Source organism: Phalacrocorax carbo, chromosome 11 (genome assembly GCF_963921805.1).
Source record: "Phalacrocorax carbo chromosome 11, bPhaCar2.1, whole genome shotgun sequence".
Lineage (NCBI taxonomy): Eukaryota > Metazoa > Chordata > Aves > Suliformes > Phalacrocoracidae > Phalacrocorax > Phalacrocorax carbo.
The window spans coordinates 11800558-11811706 of record NC_087523.1 but is presented as its reverse complement, the minus strand read 5'-3'; the positions used below and the strand labels follow the sequence as shown (position 1 = coordinate 11811706).

Here is an 11149-nt window from a genome sequence, read left to right as displayed (position 1 = left end):
TTCCACTGCTCCTGCTCAGATAGGGCAGAAGGGAAAAACGAGCTACTTGTCAAGTGTTTGAGCTGCTTTGCAACATTGTCATCACCTTCCCCTACTTTTCAAGAATATGAAAATCCCTATTTTGTCTTAAGGGTTGTTTGGGAGGAGGGGGTGGGAGGGGAAGGCTAGCCCTGAATTATCCTGATCTTGAGCCCCGGTTATAAAAATAGCAAGCAGCTTCTATTTAAACATGATGATATCACCTGTAGCTCTGGGCGGTGAATGGCAGCCAAGCTGCCTAGCTTGCAACTATGTTATATTCTCAATAAACAACCAAACTGAGACTACATTTTGTTCCAGTCATTTATTTTGTATCATGGTATTTCAGAGCAGTGAATACAGATGGTTTGCTCTTCTAGGCTTCAATACACTCAACTATTGTGCCTAGACTACAGTGGTCTGTTCGTAGAAGCAGTATTTCATAAGTTGTACTTGATCACAGCACAAAAGTCCTTTACAGCTAGATCTAATGACAGAGTTAGGGGCCTTGTGGGTTTGAAGTCTGATATTTAGGTGCCTAGGCCCTGTAATGGACTTGACACCTGCTGAGGTGCCTGGACTCCTGCTACAGGGGATGGAGAGGCTTAGGCAGCTCTGAAAGGTGACACAGGAACCTGTCTGCCAAGCTCTTCCTACAGGTCACAGGAAATTCTGCTGCATGGGTGAGAGGTTCTGAAAAGCCATCTCTCCCTGGGGTCCAGACACAGACGGCTTGTGAGTGAGTCTGGAATGCTGTGCTGAAAGCAAGTGCCTACAACTGCTTGTTCAGTAAGCAGCACCTAAATCAGTTCTTGGATCTAGCCCAGGGCTTTGTGACGGGCCTCTGGGTACCAGCAGGTTGAACTACGCTGGGTTCATAACATATTGCTTAAAGGTGTTCAATTATACATAAATTTATAAATTTTATATCAACAGTCAGATCTTTCAAATGAATATTGCTTTTAACAAAAAAAATCCTAGTCCTGTAGCAATCCCTGAAATAATGTTCCTGTAACATCTTTGTCATGCAAATAGCAGCGTGTAGGCAATTCAAATATAAAGTAACCAAAAGTCTGTCCAGTGGGAAAGTGAGGCACTTAGGCAAAGTGACTTGTAGTCACTCATGATCTATGCAAGACCTAGGAACACTCCCCAGGCCTGATTCCCATTCTTGAGCTTGAACCACTGGACAGGCAACTGTTGTCTGGAACTACTGCATGATTGCAGCGATACCTTTGCTGTGTCAAGATGGGTTTGTTTCATGTGTCACACTTAAACTCACTCACTCACTCTTCTGAGCTCATTTCCTGTACCTCTTACTCCAGAAGCCAGAATAACTTGGTTCCAGTTCTTCATTTTTGAGAGCAAGGATGGATTAGAGTAAGGTAAGCATTCTAAAAACATCAAGTTGACTTTTCACAGACACAGGTGCAATGCAAAGACAATGTAGATGGTGTTTTGGTACAGAAAATAAAAGTCTGTTAGCCAGGCCATCTGTTGGTTCTGCTTTATACTTTTTGGTGTGCCAGGTGGTATGTTCTAGGAGCAATCTGGTTTTCCTGAAAGTCTAAAGAAGGCTTGAAAAAAACACACACAAGCTCTGCAGGTGAGTCCGTGCTCCGACACCTGCTGGAGCTGCATTGTGTTACTGAGGTGGTGGGGGAATTCCTTCTGAAGTTGCCTTAAACTTTTCTCTCTCCCTTTCTTCTTTCTCAAACCCTGAACAACAGACGGATCTGCCCTTGGGATACCGGGCGCAGCACTTCCGCATTTCCTGAAGCACGGTTTCACACTTAGACTCCATGTAATTGTTCACTGGAAAATAAGAAGGAGACACTGAGTCTACAGAGGGGAACAGGTTTTGTCCCTGGAGGGGACACATCTAGCCCAGCCCTTCAGTTGCTGGGCAGGGAGTTACTCTGAAAAGCAAGAGCTGCTTACAAGCATTTCATCACTTTCTCTGCTCTACGAAAAAAAAAGAAAAAAAAAATCTCTTTAGTTTCAGCTAGCTAAAGCCATGCAAAGGCAGCCTTGCTGTTGTGGGTGGGTGCATCTTCAATCCCCCAGGTCTGTAGCTATCACATCTCACTACAGTAAGACTGAGGTTTCCTTTATTGCTGCCCTTCAATCCTTACTCTCTTTAGTCTGAGTGCTTTTAAGCTGGATCTTGCTGCCATATCACTATAAGGTTGACAGCTGAATGTAAATATAAGGGCATCCAAAGAGGACTTGGCGTAAACAGGGAGACGTGCACCCTTCAGCACTGTGGGATTTGTAAAAGGAAGGGGTGAGGAGTATGACTGCCAACCTCCTACCGGTGGGTGGCCTGTTGCTGGCGGACCATAGCTTTGCACCATAACCAAAGCAGGCAACACGCTAGCAGGAATGCTTAGCCAGATGCCAGCAGCTGAATCCAACTGCACAGAGCCAGTGACATGACCACCTTCCACACAAAGGTGGACCTTCTAGCTCAGGAGGTCTTTCAGCCACACAACTGTTACTTGACTCGCTCTCACTTTCCTTCCTAGGCTTCTCCTCTTGGACAATGCCAGAACTGGAACATGGGGCTAAATAAACTCCTAGTCTGACCTGGGATGACTGGGCTCACATCTTTGTGCATGGCACAGCTATGCCCACCCCTGTACTTTCTCCATATTGCCTTTGTTTCAGGCTTGGAGAGATTTCACTGCACCAGCAGTTCAGGCACTGCAGGACACAGGTGATTTGTCCAGCAGGTGGTTTGCTGGCTGCCACTGTTGGCTGAGGTGGCAAAGCCCACAGCAGGGCTGGCCACCAGGCTCTCAGAGGGAAGCCCTGTGGATACGTGAGCAGACTGAGTCTGTGGCTTGAATTAGTAACTCCCTGGCTGCACAGAAGGGCAGTGCATGCAGAGCTACCCACTCTGCCTTGGATGATCTACACAACCACTACACAGCTGCACTCACCCCTCCATCTACCACTGATTTTTAAAAGTCTAAAAGAAACAAAAGTTTGTGAGACAGACACAGCACCCGCCGGAGAGACCAGAAAGCAGCATTGAATGCCTTCAGGTTAACAAGCAAGCCAGTCCGCTCTGATTGCTAGTCTATGAATTGCATAACTGGGTTGGTGAGTGACCTGTAACACAATCACGGAGGTCACCCCTGAGAAAAAGGCTATGATGATGTCACTGCTTTGTGTAAGCTAGCAGCCTAGTGGGCATGGCAGGCCCTTGGAAAGGAGAACTAATCTCTCTCTGCCATAACCTGCCAATGATGAGTCCAAGGCTCTCCTAACTGTTCCTCTGCCTGTGCAGGTTTGTTTCTAAAACTACAGCTACATACAGGCACACCCTGCTATCTGACAAGGATGCATTCCTGAAAAGCACAACAGTGATACAATGGATGGTAAAACACAAAAGGGCTTTTCAGTGGGCATTCGGTCTCACAGGGGAAGCAGGCAAGATCTTTTGGAACAATGACCCACTCCAAAAACAGCCTTTGAAAAGCCAGCATCTCCCAAAGGTCCTCCATCCTCAGCATTGTGTACACTCCTCTGCATATTTGTCAGTTCAGGCTCTGTATACATCCTCTATCACATTAATTCTTACAGGGAAAGATTGCTTTGCTGTCTGTCAACTCAGCTGCTTCATCTGTGCAACTCAGACAACTCTACAGCACAATAATACATGAACAACAGCAGCACTCCAAAATGATAGCTAGAGGAGCGATGGACAGTGAAGTGTGCATGTAGCAGAGTCAAAAAGCTTCTTTGTTAACACTTAACCATTCAGATCCAAAGCTGTACACAAACCTACACAGCTAAACACTTGGAATAACCTCTGTGAATGTTATAAAAAGAACATTGTCACAGATGGGACCAAACCAGGCTCAAACATTAGCTTTTAAGTGCAGTTACTATGGGGTTAGAAGGCAGCCCTTCATGGGAGAATGCTCCAAACCATGAAGACAGTAAAAGGTAGTATCTAGAAAAATGCTGGGGACATGTACAGGGGGTTGTTTGAGCGCTTGCTTTGAGCTGAACATAGCTTCCAAAAACAATCCTGGGAAAGAAAGACATCTACTAATCAATAACTGACTAGTGCTTTTCCCCACGTTTTCCCAGATGCTTTTTCTCCTGTGCTCATCCCCAACCACCGGGGTCGTTGTGTTACCTGCACAGATTGCAATCACTATGTTTGCTGCAGCCTGCAAAGCCATCCCTCTACTTCCCCAGCAGGACCCCCTCCTCCCTCCCTGCTATATTTTAGCAAACCTGCCTGTAGTCTGCAAAAAAATTAAAGGCAGAAATGAATTGCTGTGGAACTGACCTGGCTAATTTTAGCTGTGGTGTTGCTAGCCTCCTGCCTTATCATCCCTGGGCTAACACCATGAGTTATTCTCAAGTGAAGCTCAGAGCATGCTGGCTAAGGGCTCCACCAGGTGAGTTAGGAAGAACTCTTTCCCATATGGCTGAGCTACCTTGACATAGGAATAAGGTACCTCTTATTCATTCCATAACGCAAATCTTTTTCCAAGAAGCAATCAAAATTAAAAAAAAATATATTGTCCTCTGCAAACAACAAGCCTGCTCTTCCCAGCTCAGACTCCGAAAACACATTATCACATAATCTCCCTCGCCCCTACAAACATTTAATTAAGCTAATACAAAGCAGTTGTCAAAGGTTTCCAGAGGGATACCATCTCCTACCTTAAGGCCAAATCACATATACCTTACCCATTCATGGCAGACATCTGTCTGACCTGCTCTTAAAATACCCCTGGAGCTAGAAGCTCTGCAGTCTTCTCATACAATCCACCCGCTAACTCAGTACCCGCTTTGTAAGACAGCTTATTATAACGTCTAGCTCTCCCCGCCTACAGCTGAGTCCCAAGACTACACATGGGATCTCACTACAAGCATGGAGAACACTCTGAGATAAGCACAAGATTACTGTTACAAACACTCTGTTTTGTACTAATGGAATCTCATTATTTACAATCAAGCACAACTGAATTCTATTAAATCAGACATTATCATTCTGGTTGCTTTGCAACCAGGTGATGCTAATGTGCTTGATTTCTTCCTTCTCAAGGTGAAAGGAGAACAGGAGAAAACTAAAAGAACTAAGTTCCAATAAAAATCAAGACACCGAAAAGACAAAATGACACTTGGTACCTTGCAAGCATTTCTGTATTTCACAGGCTTGTTTCTGGCAGGGATCCTTCTGGGACATGTTCAGAGAACTAAAATGATAGGAAAATGTTACTGTAGAAACAACATGCTTTTCAGGGGGCGGGGGTGGGGGGGATGGGGGGGTGCAGGGGGAGGAAGACAGTGTCTTAAAGCCAAGGCTTTAAAGAGCTCCTAATTTCCCTCTCTGTCACAGTCAGTTCAGAAAACATCTACTGCTGCTTGCACATGCCTGCAAACATACGCAACAATTCTCTGTATCTGGCTAAAGGATGATTATGTGGACAATGAACACAGGAAGCTTAATGTTGCTAGGCTTGAAGGCCTTTTTCTTTTCTCTGGTCAAATTGTGTCCTTTTCCACTTGGATCCACAAAGATTCCAGCAAAGATTCAAATTAACATTGTTGACTAATTTTTAACAGTACTGTGCCTCTAGAATTTATACTAAAACATGTATTTATGTAAAATCCCTCTCTGTGAGCTCTACACAACCAAGGACTTGGTGTGTGTGTGTATATATATAAGTGCAGCCGGGAGAGGCATTTAAAAAAACAACCAAACAAAACAACTTAGTTGTGTATGTACCATAAAGACAAAAAGGAGGGCTTTTTTTTTCTGTTGTTCCAGGAGACAGTCTCTTGGAAATCTGCCCCCACCATCCAAAAAAAAACCCCAAAAACCAAACAAACCAGACTGGAGGGCAGCTCCATCTTGTTCAAATCCCTAGAAAGTGTGATTTCAGACACTCAGTTTGACTTTATGCAGCTGTGACACCTGGAACTGTGATCTTCAGTGAGAAATCAAAAGACAAGCAAAACCTGGTGGTACTAGTAGTTGGATGGGAGACCTCTACTGTTACTGAAAGTGGTGGTGGGACTTCAGCTCCTGCCCCTACCCAGAGCTAGGGAGGTGCTGCCTTTCAAAATTCCCGTAATTCACTGGCCAACAGCACTATTAGATATCACTAGGGCATGATTTCCAGCATCCTGGCCAAAATCCACTTGGGGCAATTACATTCTGCCTACCTAAAACTCCCCCTGATGCTTCACTTGGAAAAAATACTCCTCTTCACTGCCTGTTCTAAACTCTTGTGTGATGTTGCTGTGTGTTGTTTAACTGCTTCCACCTCAGAGGTGGCTGCATTTCAGTGGAGGGAGAATCATTTATTGTACAAAATATACAACGACATCTTCCTAGAGCCACTGCTCCTGAAAGACAAAAATTCACATTAAAGAATGACTGGGAATAAACAGAACACAGTACAAAGCAGGGGTAATGTCTACACATACCAGATTAATCACCAGGCACGAGTTTAAGCAGCAGTTCTTCAACACCACCAAGCTGTAAGCGACAAGGAAAAGTTCAATACGTCTACAATTACTGTGGCTGAGCTAATGGACTTCAACAAAATAACAGTCCTTTGCCGTCCCTCAAGGATCTCAAATGACTTCACAAACAGGCATGACTATGGTCTATTGTTGCCACCATCCTTACCATGAGATGGTGCTCTATCTCCCAAACGCGAGAGTTACTATCCCTGTACTGCTCACCCTGGGACAGCTGCCACATATGAGGCAGCCGGGATGGGGGGAGCTGGCTGGGTCGCAGCGCCTCACCCAGGGGAACCTGAACTCTTTGGATCCGAGCCCTCAGCATACCTTCCTCCTAGGGGAAAGTAACAAAAAGAGGAGGCAGTTACTGGCAATGCAGTAGAGGCACCTGCAATAGCAAAGCTACAATCACTGGGAAGCTCAAAGGACACTTGCCTCTTCTGCAGCCACAAGCCACGTTTTGCGGTGCTCATCGCAGTAAACACCTACACGTCGCACCCACAGTCGGACAGGAGGAGCGCCAGGGTGCCCTCCTTCTGCCATTCCCTCAGTCACTTCAGGATGCTCCCGTTAGGTGGACGGCATCAACCCGCAGGATGAACGCATGGTCTCTTTAGCTCTGAATACATTCATGGAGAAAGCTCTCGGACCTGAAAGGCACCTCTGGGTGGTGTCTGACTTATTGTATGAGATCTATGTGCTGAAATGTCCCTAAAAGTCAGCTTGGGAAACTAAGGTGGTGCCTAAGTGAACAGAAATTTCATGACAAGTTGTACACTGGGACGTGCGTGCTGTATGCTGTTTGTAAGGCATTCTGGGGCAAAAGGTGCTATTGGTACGAAGTTAAACCCTGTGAATATTAGCTTTGCTTATTCCACTAACAGTCCTATTAACAGTCTTTGTGTAAAATGGGGGGGGAAGAAAAAAAAAAAAAAAGAAGTGATTTACACAGGAGTTCCGTGGCTAATGATGGTCTAAATCCCAAATGCAAAACTTGTGACAGGAGGTGAAATTAGCTTAAGAAGAACGAAGATCGCTCCAGAGACAAAGCATGAAACTCCGTATGCACGACTCTCATATTTGGAACTTGCAGAGCTGTCATTGTGAAGGGTCCTTCGTCTCATCTCTCAAGAGGGTGGCAGCATTGTCCATTTATATACAAGCTTCTCGTGAATAGCTCTCGTGACTTTGCGCAGTTCGGCTTTTAGATGGTTACAGAGAGCCACCAATACCAGCAGGGGCAAAGGAATTTTGGACATTGAGGTGGTTCTTCCTATCGGAATTTTTGTTTAACAGCAAGTTTATCTGTATACCAGTTAGATCAAGCTGAGCCATTAGCAAGTGAAGGTCAGGGGAAATGATTCTCTCTTTGAACCCTAGAAGAGGTAATCAAAATGGTACAGACAGTCTTCATTCTTTATCTAGGTTTAAAGTAGAACAGAGTTAAGCTGTAATACATATAACATCCTCCTGCTATGAAGCAGATGTAATATTCCTATCCCAGTGAAACACAGTGATCTTCTGAAAACTTTTAAAGTAATAAGGCGTATTTCAGACAGGAGCAAGAAAATCTGGGTACAAAATAAAGTAGCAAAAGTCAGGGAAAGAAAAAAATTGTTATACATTGGGGTACATATATAACAGGAAATACACTTCCATGTTGCCTTCTGTATCTTACATCAGTGCTTCTCTACTTTTTTGAATCAAAGGATCACTTAGCCTTTTTGAAAACAAAACACCAACCACGGATAAGCCTGAACAGCACTGTCACAGTATTTTTCTAACAAAGAAAACTTTGAATGTTCTTTTATTATTTGGTTTTCTGGCATTCTGTTTGTTTCCTTGCTTGATATGTGGGAATGTGCATGTGCATTATAAAAAGCACCACTGTTCTGAAGACCATCCTGTGATGTGATACGGCCATTCCAAGCAATGCCCCAGCAGCTGGATCAGTGGCATTTAGAGGAATGTGACAACAGACTGACAAGCCTCACAAGGCTTTCAAGAATAAGCTGTGAGGGTTAAAGGGACATTTCTGTAAGTCCTTTTCATTCTGCTTTACCCTAAGTCACTACACAAATTTAAGCCCATGTGTGGAAATCACTTTGCCCAACAGTGAAATGCAGCAATCGCCACTGCTCCTTTTCAGTCAGCTGAATGTAATCACCCAGGTTGGAATTTGGCCAGGATGCTCTCCTACTCTGCAGTAAATTGTGAAAAGCTCCATCATGACCAAAAATGCTCAAGAACTTGCTTTCATTCCATTCAAGGCTGGAATTTCTACAGCTCATTATCCCCAGAACCAGAAAACTCAAGACTGACTTCAGTATTGGAAAAATATTACTCATTAAGTGAACACTATTTCCTACAGCAAATAAACTCTCCTGGAAGGTCTCCTATCCAAATACTAACCTGGTTCAGTCTTGCTGAACTACAGGTAGGAAGACTAAAGCACAACATGTATGTTTGTGTTTATTGTGTATGAACATGGTAGTAATGATAGGTACAGGACCAACAGAACAAGGTCTCATGCAGAGGACGCTGCAGAATGGGCAGCAGTTAACATGCGCTTTCACCATTTGCCCCAAACTTCCTCCGAACTCCATAGCTCTCAGTTCAGCTGCCAAAGTTCAAAGGCCCAGTCTGGCCTCTCTTTTCAACAGTCTCTAAGACTCTTAAGAACGTGCTCAGTTAGTGCCACAAATAAAATCTTGAGGTCAGGCAACACCATCAATTGGGTTTGAAGTAAGGCACGCCTCTCTTGAGTACTCAAACATACAAAAGAAACAGATGATTTGTAAAAGCACACGCTTAGACATTTGCACCTGAAACTTTAAGAAGGGAAAAACATATACAAATCCTATTTTTGCAGATTTTATCAGAAAGCAATTAAAAAGCCTGAAGGAAGGCATGGGTGAAAGGATAATTAAGCTTACTTATTTTTAAAACATTGTAAAACCTGTTTCTTATACTGCTTGCTTCGTATTCTATTAAAAAAACCCACCACATCCAACAAAAAAGCCATCAGCTTAAATTTGCAGGATTGCAGAGTCATCCTTTCACACAGATTTTAATGTTTCCATCAACATAACTGCAGAAATCTGAGCTGTTTAAGGTATTGATTTAGGGAGATTTAAAGCCCAATCCCCATAGAGAAGAACAAGACTTGCAGGTATTCTGTCCATTCCAGCATCAGGCCTTAGAAGTTTAATGCTGTTCTAGGACTTCGGTGGATTTCTGAGCCATACAATATATGAATAAATATGAAAATGGCCAGGAGGAGGACTGCATCTGGTGGTGAAGACAATTTATTTGCTTTTCAATTGGGTACATTAAAATATTTTATGAAAACAGTAGAAGAAATTGCTCCAGCTGCCTCTTGGACCATCCCCAGAGCTGGAGCTCAGCATGCTGAACAAACTCCACCCTTTATTACCTTCTCTTTTAAAAGGGGACTGGGTCAGATTGTTAGAAGAGTTCAGCTGCCATTTAGGCACCAAGATAAAAAAGTGATGATGAGGCTCAGTGAATCAGGCAGAGTGTTGTGCTAACGCAGCCACGCACAGCTTCTGGACCAAGGCTGGCCAGTTGGGCCTTCTAGTGGAGAGTGTGCAGGTGCCTGCACAGCTCTGTGCGCGCAGACTCTGGGGAGCTAAAAGGGAGCCGAATGTTCCTGAAAATCCCAGCCTGCGTCTTGCAACAAGTCAGGGATCAGATGAGCTGACTGCTGAGGTAAGAGTATGTTGACTCACTCTAAAGCTTCTTCTTGGGGGTTTGGACTCTACTCTGCCTGGAGCACTTTCCCCGAGCAAGCACCTCCACGGCTCCACTCTCCGCTCTGCCCGACCTACTGAGGGGTAGCAGATGCTCACCACCCAGCCGGGGCTGTCCAGCAGTTTGGGGAGGGAAGGTCTAGCTTTGGTAAGATCTAAAGAAACAGGAAGACAAAAAGAGATGGACATAGTGTGGGGGGAGCCCCGAAGGACAGGTAGGACGAGGAAAGGGGTGCGGGAGCCGGGCCTGGTGAAGGGTCGGCCGAGGAGGGGGGGCGGCGGGCGGTGCGGACAAAGGGAGCAGGGACAGCAGGATGGGGAGGGGCTGTGGGACCTGTGAGGACGGCGGGCGGGCCGGCCATGGCGGAGAGGAGGCGGGAAGGGCCGGAGAGGCCCGGCCGCCGCGGCGGGAAAGGGACGCAGCACATCTCCATAGCAACCGCCTCCCACCCGGGCAGGGCCTGTGGGGCTCGGCGGCCGCCCCTCGGCATGAGACGGCACCAGTCGGAGCGGGAGGCGCCGGGCCGGGCCCCTCGGGCCACCCGCCCGTGACCTACCTGCAGCCCCATGCCAGGTGACAGCCAGCGCCGTGTGCACCGAGCAAAACCTTCCCCCGCCCTCCCCTCTGACCCCGCAGCCTCCCCCTGGCGGCTCGCAGGCCCCAATGGCCGGCGCGCAGCGGAGCCCCGCCCCGGGCCGGGCCGGGCCGCACCGCCCTGTCCCGTCCCCCTCCGCTCCGTCGCCCGCCCCGGGCAGCGGCTGCAGCGCGGAACCCCGGGGCCGCCGTTCGCGTGGGCGACACGGCGCTTCCGCCGCGCGGCACTCCTCGCTTCTCCGGAAGCCAGACTGCACAT

At 46.3% G+C, this 11149-nt stretch overlaps 2 protein-coding genes across 7 annotated transcripts; both read right to left on the bottom strand.

The window, feature by feature from the left end:
- Positions 1 to 328: 328 nt before the first annotated feature.
- On the bottom strand, positions 329 to 5243 carry CMC4 (C-X9-C motif containing 4). The gene is made up of 2 exons (XM_064463100.1): positions 5176 to 5243; positions 329 to 1833 (listed from the first exon to the last, which is right to left on the bottom strand). The coding sequence occupies exons 1-2, from the start codon at positions 5231 to 5233 to the stop codon at positions 1664 to 1666; spliced, it is 228 nt and encodes a 75-aa protein (XP_064319170.1). The 5' UTR covers positions 5234 to 5243; the 3' UTR covers positions 329 to 1663.
- MTCP1 (mature T cell proliferation 1) lies at positions 5207 to 10919 on the bottom strand. Of its 6 annotated transcripts, none has more exons than XM_064463099.1 (6): positions 10853 to 10884; positions 10395 to 10450; positions 6958 to 7898; positions 6686 to 6856; positions 6481 to 6532; positions 5207 to 5243 (listed from the first exon to the last, which is right to left on the bottom strand). In XM_064463099.1, the coding sequence occupies exons 3-5, from the start codon at positions 7063 to 7065 to the stop codon at positions 6485 to 6487; spliced, it is 327 nt and encodes a 108-aa protein (XP_064319169.1). In that variant the 5' UTR covers positions 7066 to 7898; positions 10395 to 10450; positions 10853 to 10884; the 3' UTR covers positions 5207 to 5243; positions 6481 to 6484. The 6 variants fall into 6 exon arrangements, with proteins under 6 accessions (XP_064319169.1, XP_064319164.1, XP_064319165.1 ...); XM_064463094.1 differs by having other exon boundaries at positions 6958 to 9290; positions 10853 to 10868; XM_064463095.1 differs by lacking the exon at positions 10395 to 10450 and having other exon boundaries at positions 6958 to 7943; positions 10853 to 10919.
- Between the last annotated feature and the right edge of the window lie 230 nt (positions 10920 to 11149).